General features: G+C 48.8%; 2 protein-coding genes across 3 annotated transcripts; both read left to right on the forward strand.

Moving 5' to 3' along the window:
* The first annotated feature begins 208 nt into the window (after nucleotides 1-208).
* On the forward strand, nucleotides 209-3,779 carry LOC120641029 (psbP domain-containing protein 2, chloroplastic-like). 2 transcript variants are annotated; one of them, XM_039916987.1, is made up of 4 exons: nucleotides 209-571; nucleotides 705-860; nucleotides 1,097-1,366; nucleotides 3,290-3,779. In XM_039916987.1, the coding sequence occupies exons 1-3, from the start codon at nucleotides 242-244 to the stop codon at nucleotides 1,346-1,348; spliced, it is 738 nt and encodes a 245-aa protein (XP_039772921.1). In that variant the 5' UTR covers nucleotides 209-241; the 3' UTR covers nucleotides 1,349-1,366; nucleotides 3,290-3,779. The 2 variants fall into 2 exon arrangements, with proteins under 2 accessions (XP_039772921.1, XP_039772920.1); XM_039916986.1 differs by lacking the exon at nucleotides 3,290-3,779 and adding an exon at nucleotides 2,898-3,273 and having other exon boundaries at nucleotides 210-571.
* Nucleotides 3,780-6,559: 2,780 nt separating this feature from the next.
* Nucleotides 6,560-10,701, forward strand: LOC120641030 (amino-acid permease BAT1 homolog). The gene is made up of 6 exons (XM_039916988.1): nucleotides 6,560-7,017; nucleotides 7,331-7,513; nucleotides 8,121-8,240; nucleotides 8,892-9,083; nucleotides 9,184-9,489; nucleotides 9,584-10,701. Exons 1-6 carry the CDS (start codon nucleotides 6,925-6,927, stop codon nucleotides 10,262-10,264), a joined length of 1,575 nt encoding a protein of 524 aa, XP_039772922.1. The 5' UTR covers nucleotides 6,560-6,924; the 3' UTR covers nucleotides 10,265-10,701.
* Nucleotides 10,702-11,244: the final 543 nt, after the last annotated feature.

An 11,244-nucleotide genomic window follows, 5' to 3' on the forward strand; every position in this document is an offset into this window, starting at 1 on the left:
GGTGTAATTTCGATAAGTAGGTTCTGCCACCAGAATTTTTAGATCTTTTGGGAGACTGCATTTGTATAATTAAGAAATTGAATACGAAGAGCGTTTCAAGAGCTACGGTCTGGGCTGTAGCCCAATCATATATACAGCCCAACCCATTATCTCTACAGGACCCACCAGTCAGTGTCAAAGCGCGATAACGAGCGGCGAGGCAGAGCCGCCACAGCGGCATAGCCCCCGCGACGAGATACCGATGTCACTCGTCTCTCCCCGCTGCGGCCCGCCGCTAGCGCTCGGCGGCCGCCACCGCCGCCGCCCGCATCGGGCCCGAGCCGTCGCGCCCAAATGCGAGACCTCCCCCTCCCATCCTCCCGTCCTGACCCGGAGGGCCGTGTCCGCCGCCGCGCTGCTCCTCCCCCTCCCCGCCTCGTGGCCGCAACTCCCCGTCGCCTCCGCGTCCGAGGCGGCGGCGGCGGCGGCGGAAGCACAAGGAGAAAGTGGAGTTCCAGAGGGGCTAGAACTGGAGCGGTACACCGACCAGGAGCAAGGCTTCACCCTCCTCAAGCCGGCCTCCTGGCCCAAGGTGAGGATTACTTAACCTCGACGACGTAACTATTTCGTAACAATGTAATGCAGCAGCGTAGGATGCTTTGTGTACTTCGGGATTGTGAATCGCATATGTGAATTTTTGTGCTGCTGCTGTGTGGTTGGTGAAGGTGGACAAGGCGGGCGCGACGGCGCTGTTTCAGCAGGAGGGGAAAGGGAGGAACAACATTGGGGTTGTCGTCAACCCTGTCCGGCTCAATTCGCTGACGGAGTTTGGGACGCCGCAGTTTGTTGCCGACAAGCTTCTGCAGGCAGAGAAGAAGAAGGTATAAATGCCTCAACAATGTTTTCCTGGCAGTGCAACTCCTCTGTTCAGTGCCACTTATGAATGCTTGCAGACGCCACACACTGTGACAGTTGAAGTGTCATACTTAGATGAACTGCTAACGTGCTGATCAGGATTCTGATTGATACCTGTGGTCTATGTACTTCATTTGCCATGTTCGGTGAATCAGTGCTAGGAGGCTCCAAGCAACTGATTGAATCTTTTCACTTAAAACAGGAAAGCACGAAGTCTGCTGAGGTGATTTCAGCTGGAGAGAGAACAGGTCATGGTGGCCTGACAGTGTATGAAATTGAGTACGCACTGGATAGCACCAGGGGAGGGATGAAGCGGATCTTCTCAGCTGCATTTGTTGCTTCAAGGAAGCTCTATCTTCTCAATATTGCCTATTCAGATGCCCAGGAGAAGCCCTTGGACAGCCAGACTAGAACTGTTCTGGAACAAGTTCTCCATTCTTTTGATTCTGTATAGTGGTCTTTAACAATTGAGGTATGACACTTTTCTCTCTTTTTTTCCAGAATTTCCTTCCGCTTGAAAATACAGTCCCAAATATTTGTTTCTTGCTTTGTAAAAAGAGTTGTAATCAAATGGTTGCTGTGTTCTGTTGTCCAAATTCCATTATACCTTTATCAATTATCAGTGACTAAGGATATAAGTTATTTCAGTTTAGATAATTAGCTTCATTTTCTGCTGATTGGTTATGTTTGCCTCACAAGCAATACAGTAAAGTGCTATAATCTTACAATTCTTAATCTGGCATACCTACATTTATAATATCTCGGACGAAGTTTTAGGCAGTAACAGTATTACTCTAGAATCTGAATGCTACATGTCCTGAAATATTATTTAGATTGGACATGGGATGGGAAGAGATAGCGGAAGAGGGAGAAAGCAAAGTAATATTAAAGTCCCAAAAGTTTACCTGATATACAGACGTTTAATTTAAATTCTGGTCTATGCCAACCTATATAAATTTAAGCTAAACTTTTAAATAGCTATGGTTTATAGTACATGGAAATAAGGATCAAGCGCGAACCTGTGTAATCGTAGCAGCTTCAGGATTTGATCCTATTTTCATTGAGCTAGGATTAAATTGTTTCTTATGTTATCACTGATATTTTGCAATTCATTAAATCATTACTATATACTCCTAAGTCCTAACAATAGAATGTTCAGATACCGGCGCTTAAATTCTTGTGTTTTTAATATGATAAGATGTTATTATATGAACAGGTCATATGTTGCAATCTTGCATCCAATGGTATTGCCATATAGGGATTAGCGCCTTCTCCATTCTTTTTTTGAAAAGCTCGCCTTCTCCATTCCCTAACTATTTAGAAAAATCAAGAACAAGGCTAACTTGCACATGCGCATAAACTTCTTTCATATGGATGGATAAACTATAAATTATATTCTCAGGCTAGAATGTTTAACCATCCCATTGTTCTCCATAAAAGAAGCGTACAATATATCCATTAAAAGAAGCATTGGACTCAGTGGGCAATATCTCCATTAAAAGAAGCATTGGACCCTTCAGTGGGTTCTTTTGGACATTCTGAAATTGGGCTCTTTGGGACCATTTTTCTTCGCCTGTCTCCTTCACATGACATAGCAGAGAGAATAATGGCCGATGTAGATACCTTTGATTAATGCAACTGATACTATGATGGTGTCCAGTTGGCCCCACCCTGTGCAGATATGAATAGCATACTATAGTGACACAAAACTGTCCTGTTGCAGGCTGTTGGAGCTAACTTAATGTGTTATCATCATTATGTTCTAGGGAAATATGTTATCATTATTATTCAAGTGATACTAATAGATGTTAATACTATAGAAAACAAACTGAGTGAAACCGATCACTGCTGAGTGAATGCCTATTTCTTCTTCTTAATTAAAAAGCCAAGTTCCTCCTAGGAGGGTTGGGTTTTTTTCCCCACCTGTAGAAAAACGCGCTAGTCTGTATGTTTGCCGTTCTTTCTAAGATTGAGAATGGTACTAACCAAGAAATGATTTTCAGGTTAGGGCATTCAGGTTGTCAAATTGTCGTAATTAAATACAACTATGGTATGTCCAGGAGCTGTATTAACATACTAGGACCTTGGCGACCTGGTCATATGCTGTTACTTTTTATTCCAGCGGCTAGATAGTCGCATGGGAATATCTTCCCAGCCGCAAAGTTGGGAGCTGGTCAAAAGAGCAAGACTTGTCGTCGCCCCTTTTCCTTTCAAGAATCTGTACTTCGCTGTCGCTTGGTGGAAAAATGGCTGATGCTGGTGTCCCCAAGTCAAGTGTCATCCATAAAATTCATGCACGTGCCAAGTTGTCCCGAAATCTTGCCCTAATGATGATCGTTTCATGAGTTCTGCGGAATCACATCCCCATGATTTTGTTCATTCTTGTCGGCTGCAGGCTGGAACTGAAAGTTGACCGGCAGCTGGATGTTAATTTGACATGTGTGGGGCTGTTGCTATGATGGAGCAATCTCTTGCTGCTCTGCCTCTCTCCGAGTCGGCAGCGCGTGCATGGTCTCGTCTCGTTTCCGGGACACAAAAGGGCATGGCGACATGTCACATGTGAACGGGTTCGAGGTGTACAGTCTGCTCGGCGCTCTCTGTTGAACGTGAGCCGCCTTATGTTTGGAAGCGTAAACATGCTGCGGGGTGGCACGCCAACATTTTTTTTTCCCGCACCGCGCCGTCAGCATTACGTGCAACGAAGGAGAACGCCGGTTCTCTTCTACGGCTACGAGCGGGGAATGGCTACTTGACTATGCATTTTCAGCGTTTCAGTGTGCGCATGGCCCGTTCGTTCGTTCACACACACCTCCATATAAAACCGTTCCAAATGTTACTCTTTCTGGTAAGTTTGATTTTAAACTACTGAACTGACATCGGAGCCACATGATGATTCAGATTCTCCTGAACTTTTACAGTATTTTGGTACGCACTAGAAAAATGTTGCGCCGTTGGCGCCCCCGAGAGGCTCGTCATGGATATATATATATGTCTGGTTATAAAGTTTTATTGCTGACTCAGTCAAATTTGATTTGGGTTGTTAAATGTATGTGTGTGAGGTGTAGACTGTTGAAATATGTCTACGGATCGTCCATGCGTTCGTAGCGAGAAAGTTTGTATGTGACAGTCATTATAGGTGTCAATGTTGTGGTATATGCAGTGTGTAAATGTGCGAGGCGATTAAACCCGTCATAGATACACATTAAGGAGGTTGGTTTCGCAAAACTCTAGGGGGGTTTCTGTGAATTTGATGTTCATCGAGTGCAGATTGGTTTCGCCAAGGACCAGCGGGTTTTTTTTCATAAAGTTGCTATCAATAGTGCGTGTCGATTTCGTTGAAGTTCAGGTGGTCTTTTGTAGACATTCACAAAGACCGGAGTTTTTTTTGTAAAATTGCCATTCATGGACTGCGGGTTGATTTCACCAAAGGTCCAGTGGTTTTTCGCCAAATTTACGTCCCCAGATCGTCCATGCGTCCGTAGCGAGAAAGCTTGTATGTTGCAGTCATCATACGTGTCAATGTTGTGGTATATGCAGTGTGTAAATGTGTGAGGCGATTTAACCCGTCACCAATATACATTAAGCGGGTTGGTTTTGCAGAAGTCTTGATGTGTTTTCTGTAGATTTTTTGTTCGTGGAGTGCAAATTGATTTCACCAAAGTTCATAGAGTTTTATGTGGAGCGACGTAGGTAGAGTGCGGTTGATTTTATTAGAGTTCAGAGGGTTTTTTTTTGTTGAAAAACTATAGTAAGCCCCACATATAATTGGTTCTGTGGGCCTCACATATGGTGGGATCCACTTGTGGGTCCTGAGGGTCCATAGTGAGGCCCACTTGTGGGACCCACGTTGTCGGGTCCTACGGGGCCCACATGTGGGACCATGTCCACAGGTCCCACGTATGGGATCAAATGCTCTATAATTGTTTCTGGTCGTTGGATCGACCGATCCGACGGCCCATACATTCTTGCCGATGTGGCCACCTCCTGGTGCAAGGAAATGCACCAGGATTAGTTATATAGATTTTTATCCAAACAATTATTTTCCTTTTTCCTTGGAACAGAAACTATTCTTTTTATTGATGGAAGAGTAAGAGCAAACCTGACAAACTCTGCAGATTTTCATGTCGCTATCCACTTCTGTTCTCGAGAGGGTAGAGTATAGAGTTCGCCCCTCCCACTGAAAGATGCGTGCGTGGTTTGCTCTGTTTACGTCGGCACCCGGACTTTTTCAAAGGCCTTCTTTGGACTTTTGTGCAGGATCCGATAGCTACAGCCTACATGTGGACTGCTACGCCTGCCGCACGAGAGGAGAGCATAGAGGAGGAGATGGGGGAGAAAGGAGTTTTGTGACTTTGGTTGGCCGACGACATTGCTCACTTGGATAGTTGGATGGGTCCAGTCAACGGCCGCTACGGCTGGACCCGTCCCGTTTGAACGCGATGACAATCAAGTGTGGATGGATGCAACATGCGCTGGCCAGACGACCGGTCGATGCAGGCGGTAGAGGGCGTTTCAGTTGCCCTCGATCGAAGCATGGCGCCCCCAGCACAGTGGCGGGCCCAGGATTTGAAGGCTGTGTATTCAAAAATTCAAAACACAAAAGCAAAATGGCTATTTTATACCTATTGTTCACACATATACATTTGATTATACCTTTAAATACTATGGATTAGCAAAAATAATTGGTATTCAATGAATACACATGCATACCAAGTGGGCCCGCCCCTGCCCCTGCAGCAGCAACAATAAAAAAAATACTACGTTTGATAAAAAAATATTATTACGTTGAAAATTGAAGCAACATATGCATACGCGTGCGCCCAAATTGGAAATTTTAGAATAGTGATGCTACATGGGGATAAGATAGCTAAACTTACGAGGAAGACGCCAATACGGGCATTGTTTGCGGCCATACATGAAAAAAAAAGAAAAAGAAAAAGAAAACTTAGCTTGTCGTTCACGTGGCGTGCGTGAACATGGTAGAGTGGTCCCTTCCAGAAGCACACGGTGCAGGCGGAACTCGTCACCGAAAGACACTGTGCGACCTTTGCCCCGTTCACGGACATGTTTGGCGCCGTTCGGATGCACTAAATTTGTCTGGCTGGGGTGAATTTAGCCGAACGGTTGGTGGTTAAGCCACGATGCTCCGCACGGCTCCATCCGCAAACACCCGCACATCCAGCCAGCCAGCACAAACATCAAAATCAGATAGCACTGTTCACCCACCCTGTCCTCCATTCCAGCCAGCCAAAAGTAGTGCATCCGAATGGGGCCTTTGTTCCCTCGGCTTAGGGTTAGTTTTGAGACTTTTTGAATAATATGGAGCAGATCGGAATTGAACATTTCACAACCTACAACAAGTTTAGACTGTATTGTTACGATCTGTACTAGAGTCTGATTTCTTTTCTTTTTTTTGACACAAATAAGAACAGCGTGCCCGAGTGCGCGCAGAACAGAAGCAGCACTTTCGCTGTGAACGTCACGAGGGCCCTGCCTTTGGTACACTTCGAGTGTGCGCATGCCATTTTCCATGCTAGTACGGTACTACTAAATTAGCCAGCTACTCCTCCAGGCAAGCAGGCGAAGACGGGCGAGCTGTCTCGGGCGAATGAGAATCCCGTCTAGTCAACCCGAGGGGCTTAACAAACCCCCCACCCCACGAAATATTTGCGCCTGCCCTGCCGCTCCTGCATATAACCAACGCCAAGCAAACCGGCGGCCAAGGCGCACGCAACGCAGCCGCGCCGCACGCCGACGCCGCCCCGACCTCCCGGTCCCGGACCCTGACCTCCTCTCCCCCTCTGCTCCCACAGCCCACGAGCGCCTAGGCCTCGCGCTTCCTCCCTCCCCGCCCCCGGGCGCGCTTCTCAAGGCGCGCCGTCCCCCGAGGCGACGACCCGTCCAGTCCAAGGGCGGCGGCGGGGGTTGCGCGCGCGCGCGCGCTTCGTCGGTCGGAGGGGTCGGAGGAGGCGACCCGGCGCGGAGCGGTGCGCGGGTTTCGTTCGTCCGTCCGTCCGCCCGCCCGCAGCCATGGACGGGGAGAGGGGGGAGGCGCTGGTGGTGGACTCCGGCGAGAAGCGCCTCAACGAGCTCGGGTACAAGCAGGAGCTCCGCAGGGAGATGGTGAGATGGGTTTTCCACGCCTCCTTTTTCATCCGTCCTCCGCGTGCTTGTACTAGTCTGTTGCTGGCCTTTTGGAGGTAGATAGATGTGGCCGCGATCAGGTTTTGGCAAAACCAGTCACGGATGAAAAAACGAGCCGTATAAATATTTTCTCTGTTTTTTTTTCTACTATAAGCATAACATCATCGGTAGTAGAAATGTGATCTCGGTCGGCTTCCTCTCGAGGCTGGATCGTGAGCTACTAGTTTTGCTCTTGCGGTTCTCAAGATGAGGGAGGATACTATACTTGATACTAGTGCTGTGTCCCCTGCAGACGCTGTTCAAGACGCTGGCCATCTCCTTCTCGACGATGACGCTCTTCACGGGGATCACGCCGCTGTACGGGACCAGCCTGCAGTACGCGGGGCCGGCCTCCCTCGTCTGGGGCTGGGTCGTCGTCTCCTTCTTCACCTGGTTCGTCGGCGTCGCCATGGCCGAGATCTGCTCCTCCTTCCCGGTACGCGCATTCGTGCGCTTTCTCTCGCTACCGTTTCTTGATTCGAGATTGTTTGCCCAGTCTCTGTTATCTGATTATTGATGCTAGTTAGTTGCCTTAGTGTGGCCTGAAGCCCGATTTCCTTGTCGATAGAGATTTGGTCAGTCGTGTTCAGTTCAAATGGTGCCATGCAAAATTTTGTTTTCTAGGAGGGCTTCTCAAAGCGTTCAACGCCATGCCATCGTTTGCGTGTCTTTTTATTTAAACTGTTACTGTTATTACCACGTGTTAAGCAATATTTCTTATTTAATTCCGTACCTGTCTCTTGTGACTCTGTCACTACTCTGCATACTGAACCCTTCTCTTTTGAAACTTGTCTGCTTTCTGATTTCTGAACTAAAAACAAGACAGATAAATGTCAGACACCAAATTATATAGCTCTGATGTGCTGCTAATTTTCTTCAGTCTAACCTCACATCCTTACAATTTGAAATTTTGCTATCCTGACTTTTGAGTGGCACCGCTGAAAAATAGTTTCAATGCATTATTCTTATACGCTTGTGTTTGTTCTTCCGGCGAAAGCTGCATGCAACTGAGTGCTGACGCGTTCTTTTCTGTTTGCAAACAGACCACAGGCTCCCTGTATTTCTGGGCTGCGCACTTGGCCGGTCCAGTATGGGGTCCGTTGGCATCTTGGTGCTGCGCTTGGCTGGAGGCAATTGGCCTCATTGCCGGAATTGGCACACAGGTACGCTCGGCTCCTCTGTTTATAGCTGATCTCGTCATATGCTCGAGATCTTTTTTAGCAATCTTACTCTGTTCTGGCGCGTGATTTCCGTTTGATCCTTACTTTGAAACAACAGAGACAAGCCCATTTTACTACTCATGTAGTACATATATTTTCAATCACAGAGCCTGTCATGCCAGCTCATAATCCGTCATTCTATATACCAAATATATAAATGTTCTATCATGCTCTGTGATTTCCATTTGATCAGGTCTTTCAAAAATTTTCGTGTGCTTTTCGCAAACTATTAACTGTCCATTTTGCTAGTCATGTATTTCCAATCACATAGCCTGTCATGCCAACTCATAATCAGTCGTGCTATATACCAAATACAAATATAGATGTTTAATCTGCCCTGTCATTTCCATATGATCAGGTCATTTGATCCGTATTACATGGAAACCACGGAAACTATTAACTGTCCATTTCACTGCTCTTTGGATTAGCACAGCCTGTTATGCCAACTCATGATAGCTGTACTATACCAAATATAAGCGTTCTATTCTGCATTGCAATTTCCATTTGATCATGTCTTTCAAAACTTTTCATTTGAGCTTATGCGGAAACAATGGGAACTTACTTTCCACTCATGTTGCCGCTCTGATGCTGCAGGCATATGCAGGATCCCAGGTACTGCAGAGCATCATTCTACTCTGCACCGGCACCAACACGGGCGGTGGCTACCTGGCCCCGCGCTGGCTATTCCTGGTCATGTACATCGGGCTAACCCTGATCTGGGCCGTGCTCAACACCTTTGCGCTCGAGGTCATCGCCTTCCTCGACGTGATCTCCATGTGGTGGCAGGTACCAGCAGTCCCTTCTCACTCAGCTGCCACCGCTACATTTGGAGAGCCATTCGCACATGGTCTGGTTGCCAACTTGCGCTGTTGTCTGATGCTTGCAGGTGATTGGTGGCACCGTCATCGTGGTGATGCTCCCGCTGGTGGCCAAGACCACGCAGCCGGCGTCGTACGTGTTCACCCATTTCCAGACGGCCCCGGAGGTGACCGGGATCAGCAGCAGCGCCTACGCCGTCGTCCTGTCCTTCCTGGTGAGCCAGTACTCCCTGTATGGGTACGACGCGGCGGCGCACCTGACGGAGGAGACCAAGGGCGCCGACAAGAATGGTCCCATCGCCATCCTCTCCAGCATCGGCATCATCTCCGTCTTTGGGTGGGCGTACATCCTCGCGCTCACCTTCAGCATCCAGGTAATTTGGAACGGAAATGCGTGCAGATTGCAGTGCAGCCAACCAAAATTCTCTGAAATAAAGCTGATGCATAGATGTTTTGTGCTCTGGGCAGGACTTCAGCTACCTGTACGACCCCAACAACGAGACGGCCGGCACGTTCGTGCCGGCGCAGATCCTGTACGACGCGTTCCACGGGCGGTACCACAGCTCGGTGGGCGCCATCGTGCTGCTCTTCGTCATCTGGGGCTCCTTCTTCTTCGGCGGGCTGTCCATCACGACGAGCGCGGCGCGCGTGGTGTACGCGCTGTCGCGCGACCGCGGCGTGCCCCTGTCGTCCGTGTGGCGCCGCATCCACCCGCGGCACAAGGTGCCGGCGAACGCGGTGTGGCTGTGCGCGGCGGTGTGCGCGCTGCTGGGCCTGCCGATCCTGCGCCTCAACGTGGTGTTCACGGCCATCACGTCCGTGGCCACCATCGGGTGGGTGGGCGGCTACGCCGTGCCCATCTTCGCGCGCATGGTTATGCGGGAGGAGGACTTCCGGCCGGGGCCCTTCTACCTGGGCGCCGCCAGCCGCCCCGTCTGCCTCGTCGCCTTCCTGTGGATCTGCTACACCTGCGCCGTGTTCCTGCTCCCCACCACGTACCCGATCAAGATGGACACCTTCAACTACGCGCCCATCGCGCTCGGGGTCTGCCTCGGCCTCATCATGCTCTGGTGGGCGCTCGACGCCAGGAAGTGGTTCAAGGGCCCCGTCAGGAACATCGACGACCACAACGGCAACGGCAAGGTCTGATCAACAAGCACGTGATGCCGCGAGCGATCGGCCGGCGCCATTTTTTCTCTCTCTTTTCTTGGCCCCTTGAGTGCCCATGATGATGACGCTCTCCGGGATGTAGTAGCTCCATAAGGAATAGGAAAGAGCACACAAGAACAATAGGAATGGGAGGCATCGAGAAAGAACACAAGCAAGGTCTTCACCTCTCCAACACTCGAGAGCGAGGAGGGGAAGGATCGCCATTAACACTTTCTCGCATGTTCCCATTCCCTTCACTCTTGCACGCTCTCTTTCTTCCTCTTCCCTGATTTGCTGCATAGCCAGCATAGGCCATGCTCTCGGCGAGATTCTCAACAGGTATACGTACAGTATAACTATAAGCACATACGTGTGATTTGGCATCTAGGCTCTAGTGCAGGGTTCAAGAATCAAGAACGAGACTCGCATGACCGTGACATCTAGGCTCTAGTGCAGGGTTCAAGAATCAAAAGTGAAACACGCACATGCACCGTACGTGCTGCGCCGCAACATATACGCGTGTGTGTCGATAAATTTGTGCACACGATCAGTGGGATTTAGTTTAGACTGTGGTGGTGATGACTTGTGTGTGGTACAAGAGGAAGGAATTACAAAGGGATTTTTTAAACCAGTCGAATTGGGAGCTACCAATTATATTGAAAAGAAGAATGCATTCAGACCAATCATTACAACGACAACATGAAACGATATCGGTCATTGGATTAGGACATCAACGTGAACCTCTCCATCCAACACTACCTCTCCCGGACAAAATAACCACACACCACTACTCCGCAATCAAACACACTACCCAAAGTACCCATACTTCATCTCGCCAAACCGTAGTAACCAAACTAGCCCATATAGACTTAATTAAGTTTCTTAATTAAACTAGAATGTTTTTGGTTGCATCTGATTTCTACATCTTCAAAGTTTAGGCGCAGGCACCAGGCACCACGGGCTAGGCGCTGTACAGGTAC

The sequence above is a fragment of the Panicum virgatum genome, chromosome 7K (genome assembly GCF_016808335.1).
Source record: "Panicum virgatum strain AP13 chromosome 7K, P.virgatum_v5, whole genome shotgun sequence".
NCBI classification, from domain to species: domain Eukaryota; kingdom Viridiplantae; phylum Streptophyta; class Magnoliopsida; order Poales; family Poaceae; genus Panicum; species Panicum virgatum.

Excerpts from the sequence above, each read along its gene's own strand:
- LOC120641029 (XM_039916987.1), top strand. The coding sequence starts at position 242 with ATGTCACTCGTCTCTCCCCGCTGCGGCCCGCCGCTAGCGCTCGGCGGC. Across the intron at positions 572-704 it reads AGCCGGCCTCCTGGCCCAAG|GTGGACAAGGCGGGCGCGAC; the intron begins GTGAGGATTACT and ends TGGTTGGTGAAG. Across the intron at positions 861-1,096 it reads TGCAGGCAGAGAAGAAGAAG|GAAAGCACGAAGTCTGCTGA; the intron begins GTATAAATGCCT and ends CACTTAAAACAG.
- LOC120641030 (XM_039916988.1), top strand. The coding sequence starts at position 6,925 with ATGGACGGGGAGAGGGGGGAGGCGCTGGTGGTGGACTCCGGCGAGAAG. Across the intron at positions 7,018-7,330 it reads AGGAGCTCCGCAGGGAGATG|ACGCTGTTCAAGACGCTGGC; the intron begins GTGAGATGGGTT and ends TGTCCCCTGCAG. Across the intron at positions 8,241-8,891 it reads TTGCCGGAATTGGCACACAG|GCATATGCAGGATCCCAGGT; the intron begins GTACGCTCGGCT and ends CTGATGCTGCAG.